This window comes from Antedon bifida, chromosome 7 (genome assembly GCF_963402885.1).
Source record: "Antedon bifida chromosome 7, ecAntBifi1.1, whole genome shotgun sequence".
In the NCBI taxonomy this organism is placed as follows: Eukaryota; Metazoa; Echinodermata; class Crinoidea; order Comatulida; family Antedonidae; genus Antedon; species Antedon bifida.
In genome coordinates this window covers 24904881-24921260 of record NC_136232.1, presented here as the reverse complement: position 1 = coordinate 24921260, position 16380 = coordinate 24904881, and the positions used below count along the sequence as shown (strand labels likewise).

At 33.1% G+C, this 16380-nt stretch overlaps 1 protein-coding gene across 1 annotated transcript; it reads left to right on the top strand.

Moving 5' to 3' along the window:
- Positions 1 to 272: 272 nt before the first annotated feature.
- Positions 273 to 15693, top strand: LOC144849246 (branched-chain-amino-acid aminotransferase, cytosolic-like). The gene is made up of 11 exons (XM_078706315.1): positions 273 to 389; positions 1793 to 1864; positions 2359 to 2562; positions 3039 to 3149; positions 9896 to 10015; positions 12241 to 12404; positions 13477 to 13619; positions 13735 to 13820; positions 14677 to 14745; positions 15104 to 15250; positions 15364 to 15693. Exons 1-11 carry the CDS (start codon positions 336 to 338, stop codon positions 15439 to 15441), a joined length of 1248 nt encoding a protein of 415 aa, XP_078562441.1. The 5' UTR covers positions 273 to 335; the 3' UTR covers positions 15442 to 15693.
- The last annotated feature ends 687 nt before the right edge of the window (positions 15694 to 16380 follow it).

Below are 16380 nucleotides of genomic sequence, written 5' to 3'. Positions count from 1 at the left end.
ATATTCATACTCCATTTCACATTAATTTAGTCATCATTATATTATAATAACATTGTTGTGCGTGGAACAAAAAATGAAAAATATTGTAAAAATAACGGTTTAAAGTCGTTTTCCGGTTCTGTGTGGGTTAATCAACAGATACTTATAATAATAATTCTTCAAATTTAATAATTCTATTTTCTAATAATAAATTACCTATTAGTTTTCCTATCATTAATTAAACAAATTGTATTGTCTGTCTATTATGTAACCAAGAACAATGCTGGTATGCCATATAAAGCAAGTCAACTCTGGGAGGATGACGTAATTTGTTCTGGATGAGTGCATTTTAGAAAATGGCGTGTTCAACAACCATGTTACGATCTGTTTCTGCTCAACTTCTTAGACAGGTAACATTTCTCAAGCTAAATATATTTTGACATTTTTCATCTTAAATTGTAGCCGCTCAAATGGTGTTGTCAATAGATGTGATGTAAATGTAATATAATGAATCATTGATGGGCATATCGTGACTAGGCCTAGGCCCATGAACTTGAATATGTGATGAGAGCAAACAGTGCTGCTCCGTCGTGTGTATGATGTGGCGGCGGCAAGGAACAAGGAAGGAAGGAGAGTCCGTCTGGGGGATTTTTCATTTTTTTTCATTTTTTGTAAATTGAATATAAACTGTTTCTAAACTATAGCGCTTGATCTACATGAATTATAGTTTTTTTGCTTGCATTTTCTTTTATTTTAATGTCTGCCTATTTACGTTTTGTTTACCACCACTACTAATAACCCTAGGCCTACTTCTTACTTACACTTATCTGTGTGTATGATTATCAGTATCATCTGGCACCCATTATAATAAGTGTAAAATAATATTTTGATACCACACCATGAATATTGAGTAGGCTTACTACAAAAAACATAAACAATATACATTACACATTATTATTATGAAAATAATTTTTATTATGACGTAGGGACTATTTAAACATATGTTTATAATTACGTTTTATGTAAATTGAAACAAAAAGAGGATGTTTGAATAGATTGATAGGTAACCAAACATTTGAAATGATAATATGCATTGGATACAGATTGGATTGTTTGTTTTGCTAGACCACAAAATTATAAGGGACACACCTCCAATATAAAGCATGTGATTGGATGAGGTAAAAGGCATGTGTTTACATACTACTGTAAACAGTGTAGTATACTACACCATTCATCCATATGTGTACATTTTGTCTGCATGTTTTTAACTTTGTTTCTTACATTTTTAATATGAATTTCCTGATAAAATATTCCCAAATATGGCATTAATGATAAATTATTACTTTCACATATGTTCTGTTAATATGCAATTATATTTGTTTGTTATTTGCTAATTATGCAAACTAAGTTACGCTCGGTGAATTAATAAAACAGTTGAATTAAATAAAACGTGTTGACGAGTCACTATATGGTGTCAGAATAGTAGAAAGAGCTGTACATACAATGGATGAACAGTATATTGTTGCCAAATGTGTAAGTGATCCTAATGACTTATACATTGACACTGTTGAAGATAAAAATGAGTACTTTTATATTGAAACTCTAAAAGATAACAGTAATAAGAATGCTTGGTTCTATGATGTGTTTGTGGGAGGTAATGTGTTAAAGATGAAGCTTGACACAGGAGCAGGTGTTAACAGGAACATTTAGACAGTTACCAGGACATGAGAACATTAATAAAGTAAATATGGCATTAATAACCTGACCCTAAGCTTTAGTTCTTTGATCCTAATTCACGTTGTTTAATTTACAGAAAACATCATGCAGATGGTCCAAGTTTCTAAGTGGCCACCAACGGATGACATCCAGTGTTGCATCATTCAAGGTATCATACACTTGTTGAAACAGGAACATATTTTTAATAATTATTGCATCATCCATCGTATACCTCCATGCATCATTTAACTTGAGAGCATTAATTGGGTCTGTTTATACATATAATACATATTTACTGGACCATAACGACCAAAGGTTTATTGATATTCAATACTATCGAATAAAGATATTTTCGTCTCAATGCAATTTAGACTCTCATGGTGTAATGAAATTCTTCTCATCCATCCACCAAAACACGCCCCCATTCCAAAAATAATCACCAACGTACTCCCACCTGATCAACAACTTCACTCGTATCCTGCATTCATCATAACCCACCCACATTTAGCCAAAATAAACTCCCACGCATCCACATTTATTCCCAATATACCCCCACCCACCCACAATTATTCCCAATATACCCCCACCAACCCACATTTATTCCTAATATACCTGATCTGTTCAATATTTTTTGGCTTTTTTATTTTACTCCCTTTTTTTTAGGCTGCTGATCTTCAAATTAAATATTCTAATAACATCACAGAAACAAAACCAGACTCGGACACTCTTCTCTTTGGCCATGCGTTTACTGATCATATGCTGACCATTGAATGGTCAAAGAACGCTGGATGGCAAGCACCTTGTATTCAGCCGTTTGGAAACCTTTCCATGCATCCAGCTTGTTCAGTTTTTCACTATGGACTCGAGGTAAGGCATGATGGGATATCCCATCATGCAAATTGAAACTTAGTTCTGATGAGACCCCAGTTCCACGACGTCCACCAACTCTAAAGCTAATGAAAATTTACTTTTTAAATATTTGGAGAATGTCCAAGATTCACCAAAAGATTATATAAACTGAAATTATAAAAGTTTTCATATAAATTTGTATTTTATTGTATCTATGTGTAGAATTGTGGTGCCCCTTCCTCTGTATAAAATCTATGTGTAGAATTGTGGTGCACCTCCCTCAGTATAAATTATTAATGGTTCACATTGTTTCTGAAATCCAAGATCTGTTCCTGTATGTGGACAATTTATTAATGGTATATATGAGGGTCAAAAGTACAAGTTCCCATCATCATCAAAAAAAATTCTGTTAGCACATTACATTTAAGACACAAATATCTCTTTTATTTTATAATCATCATTTATTATTATTATTTTGTGTATTATACTTTTAGTTATTTGAGGGTATGAAGGCATATGCCGGTGTGGATGACAAAGTCCGGATGTTTCGTCCGTGGGACAACATGACTCGAATGAAGTATAGTGCCAATAAAGTTTCTCTTCCAGTGAGTATTTTAATCAAAACATGTTTTTAAACGAAATTTGTAAAACGTTTTTATAATTTTATTTAACTTATTTTAATTTTGACTATAAAATATTAACAATCTAAATATTTGTTTGTCACTAACCAGTCTTATTTTTCATTTGCATTTCATCTGCAAATTGTTAATCTCCCTTTCGTATACAAACCCAGGGACAAATCAACTTTGATATTGTATTTTATTACCTATTATTTTTCTGTAGTAATTTAAATATGTCAGAGGTCAACTAGTGTATCAATACTAGAGGTCAACACTGTCACGATATAACAAAAGTTTTATTAGTTTAACCAAGGCATGCTATAAATAACTGAGGAGCATTCAGGGTTTAAATATGGAAAGATATTTTGTTTTGTTACAAACGTCGACGACCAACACATCAAGTTTAGTTAGGCTCTCGCTAAATGCATTTTTGTAGTCGGTGCCAAGTTTTTGGTTTCACCTTCCTACAATACCGTCTTTGCGTGCGTATGTAAAGATTCCTAATGACCATCGTGTCTTCAGCATCTGTTAAACAATTTATTGTGTAACATAGTGCAGTCAACTAGGCCACTGTCCTGACACACAAAGGAAATTAGGGTTAGAATCAGGAAGCTAATTACTGACAGGTGCTGCTTGAACAATTATTAGTTTCAACCATTTTGAGAAGATCCATACTTAGAAAACGAAAGTTATAATTAGGCTTTCATAATTATGATCAATTGTTTTTTTATTGTACTATACTTTATTGAAATGTATTTGTGCAGTGGTAGAAAAAGAAAGCAGTATTTAACTCAGTTAAACTGGTCAGTTTATTGAAGTGGTTAGTTTGTTAAACTGCTTAATTTATTTAACTGACTAGTTGTTTAAACTTGAGTTTGTTAAACTGGTTAGTTTGTTAAACTGGTTAGTTATTAAACTGGTTAGTTATTAAACTGGTCAGTTTGTTGAAGTGGTTAGTTTGTTGAACTGGTCAGTTTGTTAAACTGGTTAGTTTATTAAACTGGTTAGTTTGTTAAACTGGTTAGTTTGTTAAACTGGTTAGTTTGTTAAACTGGTTAGTTTGTTAAACTGGTTAGTTTATTAAACTGGTTAGTTTGTTAAACTGGTTAGTTTGTTGAACTGACTAGTTTGTTAAACTGCTTAATTTATTTAACTGACTAGTTGTTTAAACTTGAGTTTGTTAAACTGGTTAGTTTATTAAACTGGTTAGTTTATTAAACTGGTTAGTTTATTAAACTGGTTAGTTTATTAAACTGGTCAGTTTGTTGAACTGGTCAGTTTGTTGAACTGGTTAGTTTATTAAACTGGTCAGTTTGTTGAACTGGTTAGTTTATTAAACTGCTTAGTTTGTTGAAGTGGTTAGTTTCTAAAGCTGTAGTTTCTTAAAATCCATTTCAGGTCCATTTTAAACTGGTTAATTTATTGAACTGATTAGTTTGTTAAACTGTAGTTTCTTAAACTGGTTGTAGTCAGGAAGTAGGTCAGGATTGAACCATGGACCTTATGATTGAAAAACAAGCTACAGCTCCACTACAGACTACAATTAATGATGAAAATAAATTTCTGATCTGCACAGTTAAATATTACGCCCATGGGGTAGGTTTGCCAATCCACCAGCGTCCTATGTTAACCCAAATGTTCATACTTGATCTATCTTATGGAGACATTCACTTAAAAATAAATGACACATACACTCAAGGGTCGCAGTCTGGATACCCAAGGACCTAACATCCCGTATCATATACAATATGATTATAACATTCAACCACTAATGTTATAGCGAACTCTATTACTATGGCCTAATTAATTAATAGTGACATGTTATTATGGTTTGAAGTTTGCTTTGAAATGTTATCAAATGTGTTAAGATGATAATAGTTATGAGAATGACAATGTAGTAATTAAATTGTTTGTAACCGCAAGGCGCCAAGCAGCTTCTAGATCGGTGGATGCTCTTCCTTTACGCTAATAGGATATGAACGCCGTGAACGTGTATGTTTCAGTTGAAAGAGCGGTTACACCTGCTAACATAGGATTCAGTCAATTGAACAATAAGAGGAATTTGGCAGGTGGGGTGAGAAAATAATTGAACACTAAACAGGGATAACATAATGTGGATATTATTCATCCTAATTTCTTCCACCCCTGAAGGGTGTATTTATCCCCCTCTACCGCCCACAGACTCGCCCACTTGACCCACAAAGAATGTCACTCTCAAATAGCTGGTTCTTATAAATCTTGACGCCAACTTTTGTAGAATATTAAGAGTAACTCGCCAATTACAGGATGGTTAAACTATTTTATAGCTTTTCGTGCTTATAAACTAAGTCTCATTTGAGAGAGTGGAGTTGAAGGAGTTACAATCCTGGCACTAGGTCAGGATTGAACCTTGGACCTTGCGATTGGAAGGCAAGCACTTTAACTCCAAAGCTGCAGCTACAGGTACACTACAAGCTACAGCTCCACTATTATTCATAAAATTACCATACAATATGAAGGCTAAACTAGAAGCTGAATATATTAATTTTGTAATTCAAAAATTTGCTAATGGAGTGCGGTTGTCACATCTGCTTCCATTCAGTTTTACTGGTTTGTCTTTAGTTTTAATTTCTGTTTTCTCCTGATATTGTTTACATCCAATGATGGGCATTTCATTTTATTTTCAATTTTGGTACAACAAAAAAAAATAAAAAAGTATTCTTAGAAACGAAATCTTGTTCCAAACTGGCACATGAAAGAAATTGATAAGATTTTTTGTCTCCCTAAAATCATTTAAAAAAAATGTTTTTGTTGATTATTATTATTGTGACATAATAGTTATTCACTTTTACAAAAAATTGGATCTGAAAAAAAATTATTTACCTGAAAAAATTGTAATTTGAAATGTTGGCTACCAGCCAATGGGTTTTTGGTTGAATTTAACCATTTTTTTTGACATTTTTTAAGTGAAAACATTATTTGTTTGAAAACTACAAAATAACCTATTCAAAGTCTGATTTAAATAATCTTCATTTTTCATCTTTTTAGGGGACAATACATCTTTAACCAAACTAAAAATAAATTATTTGATATTATTTATCTTTTTACTGTATTCAAATATGTTTTATTAAGAAGATTTAGATAAAATGTATGAAATTTAATATGATTATGATCAACATCTGTGATTAAACGTATTAAACTTCGGCCATACCAACAAATCTTTTTTTATAATAAAATTGATTATTATTACTAAAATTGTTATGAAACAACAGGATATATTTACTTTCTTGATAGAGATTAAAAGTTTGATATCCCTATAAATCAAGTGATAGTTTCCTGTGTACAATTTAAACGGCGACATATACACGACCATAGCATATATTCTAACCTTTTATCAGATGATAATGAATTACATTTGTCATCGGTACAATAATTTACTACGGGCTTCGTGAGCTTTGGAAGGTCGTTGAGTGAAGGAGGACGTGTTGATTGCGAGGAAGTATTACAGGCTGATGTTAGCTGTCGTTTGATGATTTCAACGGGACATGTGGCCTGCTGGTGTAATCCCGCTTAATTCATGCAGTAGGTTGTCTTACCTCGCATGTTACAATAGAAAATATCGTTGTCAGTACCTCCTTTTTTTTGGTTGAATTGAATTTTTGCTAAAGTCAATACCAAACACCCTAAAGGCCAATTTACACAGACGAGTAACCGGTAACAGTAACCGGAAAACTGCGTAACTTGTCCCACATAGAATCTGTATCTATCCTGAGCGGAAACCACCACAGATGCTATAATTTTTATTAGCATTACCGCTCGTCTGTGTAAATTGGCCTTTTTGGCCTGATATGTGGTTTTCTGGAAAATCTGGTATTCAAAATGTCTTTTTAATGGTAAAAATTTGTTGACCTGTTGAACCTTTTAGAGTCCGGTATTGTGGAGCTTAGGTCAAATTAAACTACATTATCAGAAGGTACAAATTGACCCTGCGCTATTGATCCTGGGCTATTGGTCCTGGGCTATTGATCCTGGGCTATTGGTCCTGGGCTATTGGTCCATTCACTACCCACAAGCCACTTTTTTAAAGAGACACTTACATAAAATTATGTAAATAACTGTACGTCTTCAATCTAAAACAATAATGTTTTTTTATGAATTGTTTTACGATAATATAGTCTAAAGGGAGCCCTTTTAATGTCAAGATTATTTTACGTAAAGTTGTAAGAGTTGGATAAATTAATTTATTAATCCAAGATGTTGTTTAAATCAAAGTATAACTTGTTACAATAATTTTTTATTAGTATAATAAAATCCTAGACAACGATACTGTCTGATATTTGTCGACATCGTTAAAGTGAAACACAAAAAAGAAATTGTAGAAGAACCAGATATTTAAATGTCACCGAATGTCATGCACATGGCGGAGTAATCACGTACTGTCACAATATAAATGATGCGTATCTTGTGTGTAATTTTTGCGTTTGTCTGATAAGATTGTTTTCGACTGGAAAATGTGCAGATTAGTCGTTTGGATTAAGGTGACGGCATGTCTCAGAAACATTGGTTATTTTTATAACATGACCACAAATTCAAACAATTTCTTTAAGCTTCTAATTTGCAAAAGTGAAACATGGTGGACGTACGACTCGCCAGCATGGCTCCGCGCTACTCCCAGTAGGTAAACGCAGTAAGTCATCTTAAGCCCTCGGGGGAATAGGTACTGCCTGCCCCTCTTAATGAACCGCGACTAAACCAGCTGAATCGCAGGCGGGACATCCACATTGTTGATTCAATGACAATTGCCTTACGTGACCGAACGAGTGGTATTACTGAATCATACCGCGGGCGGTTGCTACACTCGCGTTCAGCCAGAGTTCATGATCTTGGCGCGCTTCCAATTCAATGTTTCTATTTTGAGCAGCTTCACTGAATGGTTAGTTTTGATCAGGTGACTCACAATTTGTGAATGGGTTGACTTCGTCAGGTTGCATTATGCTAATGAGGGTCAGGGTCAGAATGAGTTGCGTGACGTGGATAAGAATCTTGGGAAACAATGTTAATGATTTTCAAGACACCTTTTGATTTACTAAGTTTTATGTCATTCTTGAAGGTCGGCCACATTAATGCTGGATTATGTATTCCTTTGAATAATGCTTGGCACATAACATTTGATGTTGTTTTTTTATTCTTTAAATAAGATATTATATTCCTTTCTTGCACTTACTACTCTGTACAATTACGATAGAACCTCTATTAAGGGGACGCATTCAGAACAAAGTGTCTCTTAATAGGAGTTTCCCCTGAATAGGGGTTGTCTGTAAAACTTAAAGAATATTTTAATAATGAACAGCTTGGAATATCAGTTTAATTAAGTTATTTTTTTAAATTGTTTTTTGATGTTATCTTGTCTTATATGTATTTTCCAATTTTACTGCGTCCAACTTAATGATATATTGTACTAGGCCCAACCACTCACTTTTTCAGTTAATACGAATTGGACCCCATTGGAAATAAGTTTACTTTTTATTTGTCGACTTTTATTATAAAATTATAGATTTATATTTATCAAGCAGGGGATTTGTCACAAATAAGTGATTTGTCCCAAATAAGTGATTTGTCCCAAATAAGGGATTTATCCCAAATAAGTGATTTGTCCCAAATAAGGGAGTAGTCCCAAATAAGGGATTTGTCCCAAATAAGGGATTTGTCCCAAATAAGGGATTTGTCCCAAATAAAAGATTTGTCCAAAATAAGGGATTTGTCCCAAATAAGGGAATTTTCCCAAATAAGTGATTTGTCCCAAATAAGGGATTTGTCCAAAATATGAGATTTGTCCCAAATAAGTGATTTGTCCCAAATAAGTGATTTGTCCCAAATAAGTGATTTGTCCCAAATAAGTGATTTGTCCCAAATAAGGGATTTGTCTTAAATATAGGGATTTGTCCCAACTAAGTGGTTTGTCCAAATTAAGTTATTTGTCCCAAATAAGGGATTCTACTGCCCTGTACATCAAAACGACAAATTATATGATATTAATTCAAACAAATTATATGATATTAATTCAAACAAATTATATGATATTAATTCAAACAAATTCTGAAACAAATGTCATACACAAAAACGACATGTTTTTATATTGTTTTGATGTTTTTTTAAATATAATTTATGCTTTCTCTTTTATGCTAATTTCCTCATCATAATCAAAACATCCTCTATCATAAATGTCCCATATCGCTATCATGAGCCCTTGCAACAAATTTCATTGTATTTTTAATTATTTAACAATTATTAAATTTAAAAATAAGACAGTTTGTTTCCTTTCTTTTAAATTTTACTTTATTTTTTGTAAATTACATTATTTTTCATATTTCTTGAGAATTATAATTAATTAGACTAAAACACAATTTTTTTTTATTAGTTTTTAAATGTTAGTTAAGTAAAAGTGTTACAGTAACAGTACAGTCAATTTCTGATTTATGCCTCAAATTTATTATTATATTAAATTAAAAAAAATATTATTAAGAACAAGAATGGTACAGCTTAATTGCTGGTTTATGCCGCCCCGAACCCATCCGGATCTTGTCATTTTTTCCATAAAATTGAAAAGTGTATGGGCATGGTACAAATGTAGTGGAAATTTTTAATTTGATATTCATAGATTTATTTAAATAATAAATCAAGAAATACTACCAAGCAAAGTTATTAAAATTTGTGAAACTTTTGTGAAATTCTGAACAAATTGTGTTTTCTAGGATTTTGATGGAGATGAGTTAGTGAGATGCATTGCTCAACTTATTCGTGTCGACCGTGACTGGGTCCCGAAGACCAAACCCTGCTCATTATATATTCGACCAACTTTTATAAGTACAGAAGTAAGTTTTAAATTTAAGCATGGCACACCCAAGAGTAAATAATGTACTCCTTATGTTTATATATTCTTGTCTATTTTAATCCATGTACAGCCCATTGAGAGCTTGCTTATATGCGCTATATAAGTATGAACTATTTTATATAAAAAACATTATTTATAAATATATATTTTTGCTGCATAAAATTCTGAATTGTAGTGTTTGTACAAAAAGGATTAGTCTTTATATATATATTGTATTGATATTTATTATTACTGTTAAGTGTTATATTTGTCTTGTGTGTGTAATATAAGAATCAAGGAAAACAAATGTCATGTTCACCTTGTTGTGGTCATGATAATAAAGTTTTATCTTATCTTATAGACAAATTACAAGCATGAATACAAAAAAAATAACATCGTACATTTTGGTCCTTTTATATAATTAAACAAACTTGGCCTGTTCTGATGATATAAAGTTCTGTATTCAGGCCAACAGTTTCTGAAAGATCACAATAAATTACAAAATATCAACTTCTAACCCAATTTCTGTACCCTTACATTCCTGTACATCAGTCGAACATCTTGCAATGATTTTCACTTGTTATAAAAGACTTCATATTGGATCTGTTGATAGCGCTAAGTTCATGATATAGCGTGGTAATTGGTCTAATTTATCAACTTTACTTGTTAATTGATGTTTAATTGAGTATGATTTGATTGGATTTATTCAGTTCTACGCTGACAAGAATAATTAATGTAACATAATTCAATAAAGAATAAATAAATATAACATTTTCAGTTGCATGAAGCAGAAACAATATGAACTTAAGCAAACTAAAGTTTTCATAATGTCTTGAAATTTCAGCCAATTCTTATTAGTTTACTGTATCTATAATTTATACAGTATCATAGGCAAATGCTGTAATACGTACAGTGTCATATATATATATATCACATGTGACACCTGTATCATACAGTAGGCCATAATCTAATCTCACCTAACTTAATATACTGCATGTACTATTGATAAAAGAAGGTACCTAAAAATGCAAAAAAAAAAAGAACATAAACAATTTATTAATTTATTTCCCTTCTGTATGACATTTGTCAATAACCTGTCTTTTCCATTAATTAAACAATTACTTTATTTTAGATTTTTTTTTAATAGTATCCTAAGTAATTTCAGTTAGGATGTCTGTTTCCTACGAAACCAAGATATTATTAGATCTAACATATGAGTCGCTGCTCACTAAAAATATAATGTACATGACCATGCCTGAGAGAAGAGCCTAGAGGGAGCCCTTTCAATGTCAAGACTATTTGCCTCGAAGCGTGTCTGCGTAATTCTGTTTGTTTTAACCATTACATGTGGCATGTATTGAGATCAACTACTGGACAGATATAGGTGTCTTTATCTCTCTGCTTAAAAGAAGTCTGTCTGTGTTTTCCAATTATGGTAATGAATTGTTTTTCCTGTGATTCAAAAGCTCTTATTGATGTTTGCTAGAAGATTGCGATATTGTCAGTTAAGATTTTGGACTAAGGTGGAGACCGATAATAGCAATTGTTTCCAGCGAAGCGTATCGCTTGTTACATCCCAATTAACCATTGTGGAGGAGTGCATCCTCGGGGATTTAATGACATATTTCCAGCCGGAACAAAACTTGGCATTTGTGACAAGATTCAAAAGAATTGTCAATGTTTTTGAAGATCAATTGTTAGGATGGTAGAGGGCGGCATTACAAAGTGCATATAATACACAATTATTCTTATTCTAAATTTAGTCTTCATTGAAATTTAGATCATTTTTTTCATTATTCCTTCAATAACTTAAACAACATGCCTAACCCTACTGTTGGTTTGGGTTTCGAAATAAAATAAAAATAAAATAAAGTTAAAGTACAGTAATTTATTGCACGTTGGTTAGATGTTTGCCATACTCGGACATAATTTGTACTTTATGCTAAGTGACTTTGAGAAAAGTTACAAGTAATTCTCGCAAACCTACAACCTCTGGATCACGTGCCTGGTAATCATACCTCTAGTTTGTACTGGTGGTTAGGGTTGAATTCAAGCCTAAGAAATTAGTGGGTACTGCATTAACAAGATGATCTAGTTGTAATTTATAATTCAGTTATACAATTTCAATAATGATTAATTAAAGCGTGTATATTATAGGTGTGTAACATACCGCATATCCTATGATTTAAGCATGTATATAATGCATTTATTTGGTTTTTTTTGCAGCCTACAATAGGTGTGTCTGTGCCAGGTAGGGCGTTACTGTACGTCATCATGTGCCCTGTTGGTCCATACTTCAGAACTGGTTCCTTCAATCCAGTATCCTTATATGCCGATCCTAAGAATGTCAGAGCTTGGAAAGGAGGCGCTGGTGATTCCAAAGTTGGAGGGTACACTTTTACTTTTATTAGGGATAAATCAAATTATGTTTTAACGCTTGGGAGGGAATTCTTTTGTTTTGCACAGTTGGAATATGTTGGAATTATAGAGGGCGCTATGTAAAGCTCATTTGCATATTAACACCTGTCCAAAATATTTGCCCAATGCTATTATTCCATCTTCATGTGTATTGTATCGCACTCTAAATCAGCATTTTATAATTTATTTTAAATACTGTTAGGAGAAAGATCCCACGGAAACTAAAATAAAAGTGTATTACCCCACGAAAGAGAAAAACAAAATATTTGTAACATAACAGCTTGTCGCTACTGTCAAATTGTTCAATTATCAAATGGTTCAATAAGATCATCTTTTTTTGTTGGAAGCCAGAATTTAACGCTCATCAAATTGTTGCTTTGGCTAACATTGAAAACAAATGGCTTACGAGACGTACTCATTTGTGGAGGCAAATCAGAATTATTCAATTTCATTTTATATAGTCTAGATTATTTCCTGTTTAAAAGTAGAATACCAAGTTGAGATTGGACAGTATTCATATACAATGACCTAAATATAGAAATCATACCATATATGGGCATGCATAGTTATTTTTCTTAAATTTGGACAAATTATCATGAAGTGTATGTTTCTAATTTATATAATAAAGTTTATGCAAACGATGTTTTACTGCAATTTAGATACAGTAGTACCCCTATAAATGGTCACCTATGAGACACGGATAAGTGTCCCCTTAATTGAGGTGTCCCTGAATGGTTTAGTATTCAACATATTACCACTTGTTCATGGGAAAGTGTCCCCTTAATATAGGTGTCCCTGAAATAGGGGTTGGTTGTAGTATTAAAACATATTGCCCATTGTTCATGGGAAAGTTTCCCCTTAATAGAGGTGTCCCTGAAACAGGGGTTGGTTTTAGTATTAAAACATATTGCCCCTTGTTCGTGGGAAAGTGTCCCATTAATAGAGGTGTCCTGCGGAGGAGTTCTAATGTAAAGTATTACAATATTACAAAATGCACATTTTCAAATGAAATAATAATTTTAATGGGTTTTTAAACAAATGTAGGAATTATGGTCCAACAATCAAACCTCAACTGGATGCAGAGAAGCTAGGCTGCCAACAGATACTCTGGTTGTATGGTGATGAGGACTATGTCACAGAAGTTGGTACTATGAACCTCATGATGATGTGGCATAATGATGATGGAGGTATATTTATTATCAATCCATTCTTTATATCGTTCAAAACACAAGATGTTTTAATTGTTTTAAACTTATTCATTATATATACCGTAAATTATCAAATGTTTTTGTTTGGTTTCAGATCTAGAGTTGATTACCCCACCACTGGATGGCACAATATTACCAGGAGTGACCAGGAAAGCTCTGTTGGAACTAGCTCGTGGTTGGGTAAGTAAATAACGAAAAAACACAATTATCAAACCCGGGGAGCTAGCAACAATGTTTACATAAGTCAACTCTCCAAATACCATTTCAATTTTAACAGTCCTAAATTAATTGTTACCATTAAAAACACATTCTGAATTCCAGACTTCCCGGAAAAACAGACATATTAGGACAGCCCAAAGGTGTCCGGTATTGGGAACGTTGACTGTAGTATATATAATTTAATTTTTTAAATTATTTATATTTGTGTTATCTGGGAAGAGTAAATTTTAATTTTGCTCTTCCTTAGTTTTGTTTGTAATTAAGACAGAATAGTGAAAAGGGTCCGATAACAAATTGGAATGTAAAAGATAGATGAGCAAATAAATGATTTAAAAGTTTGGGCATTGGGAAGAAGATAGAGGGTGCTATGTAGGAGAATTTACAGAGAGACTGCTTATCAAACAGTTGAGAATTTTGAAAAGACTCCCTGTAATTTATTTAAACTCATTTTTATTGTATATTTTGCAATAGCTACTCGGCTTTTCTTTTATAAAAGAAATATATTATTGAAATATAAATTGAAATATAAATTGAAATGAACGAATGAACGTCAGGTCATGGGTCAATTCTAGAGTCGCCACCCGACAGACTTGTGGCATCAGTACTTCTATGAATTCTTGATGACGAGGAACGCTTGTTGAACAAATCCTTGTTCGGGAAAATGCTTTACGCACGCTGCATCATTTATGCATCCTGGACATCAGAACTGGAAGACAAAGTTTATGATATTTTTGACGGCTTACTTTGACCTTCAACCTTTTGAAGCACCCAAGTTGTGACTGGATCCTCTTTAAAAAATGTGTTTCTCATTCTACAGGAAGAATTTAAAGTGACAGAGCGGCCATTTAAAATGGACGAAGTCGTAAAAGCTGTAAAAGAAAAACGGGTAAGACGGTTTTTACATGAAAAATAGGGTAGTGATATGCCCAAATATAGTAGTGATAAGCCAAAATATGGTAGTAATATGCCTAAATATAGTAGTGATATGACATCATCATGTCCATATAATGAGCACATCACACTTTTTTGGTCAAACTAGTTTGATAGTGTAGACAGAGCTTTAGAAAAGATTGTAGAATAATGTGATGCCACAACAAATTTGTAGGAAAATGAAATAGTGATGTCACAACATTTACCGTAGGCTTAGAAAGGATTTTTGAATTACTAAAAAAAATTATGATATAGCATACACTTAAAGATAATTTAGAAAAGGTGTTTATTTATTAAATGGTAATTATTTCTAGGTATTGGAAATATTTGGAGCAGGAACAGCTTGTGTCGTATGTCCTGTGGGATCGATACTCTACAAGGGTGAAACGTTAAATATACCAACAATGGAAAACGGCGCCCCCTATGCCACTCGTTTTTTCGACACACTCCTCGATATTCAGGTATATTGATAAAATATAAATAGTTTATTTCATTAGTATTATATTCTCATAAAATAAAAAAATCTGAAATTTGTTATTTTTAAAAAATCTGGTAATTTTTGTTTTCTTCACAGTATGGTAAAATTCCAAGTCCATGGGTTTATGACATAGACAGCGAATATGATGCAATGGCAGCCAAGGTCAGCAGCTAGTGTTCCCCCAGGCATGTGTTCCATTCCTCTTGAAGTCAATGTTATAAAATTATATATATGGAGTATTCCATTGCAGTAGATGAGTGAATTCCATGCCAGATTACAGTGACAAAACAAATATACTTTATATTGTATGTACAGTATTATACTATATTATTAATCCTAAGAAATGAAGGGGTGGCTGTTTAATTTCTGTTTTGATTTAGCTTTTTGCGTATTTATTTTGAATCTACGGAGATCAAGCCACAGTCACTCATAGTGTTGGTTTATTCAGGTATATTATTATACAAGGTACATTAAATATATTTATATTATATTAATAATAATTATTCTATTACCTATTTAAGAACAAGATAGAACAGTTTGTCTTAGCCCTTTTATTGAGTGTGGCTATACTTATACTTAAGATTGAGTATACACTTTCATTGAGTAGGATTATACTTAAGTGTGGCTATACTTTAGTAGTTGTTGACTCGTATTTACATTGAGTGTGGCTATACTCTTTTATTGAGTCTGGCTATACCCTTCCTTGAGTGTGGCTATACCCCTTCCTCGAGTGTGGCTATACCCTCTCATCGAGTGTGGCTATACCCTTCCTTGAGTCTGGCTATACCTCTTCCTCGAGTGTGGCTATACCCCTTCCTCGAGTGTGGCTATACCCCTTCCTCGAGTGTGGCTATACCCCTTCCTCGAGTCTGGCTATACCCCTTCCTCGAGTGTGGCTATACCCCTTCCTCGAGTCTGGCTATACCCCTTCCTCGAGTGTGGCTATACCCCTTCCTTGAGTCTGGCTATACCCCTTCCTTGAGTGTGGCTATACCCCTTCCTTGAGTCTGGCTATACCCCTTCCTCGAGTGTGGCTATACCCCTTCCTCGAGTCTGGCTATACCCCTTCCTCGAGTGTGGCTATACCCCTTCCTTGAGTGTGGCTATACCCCT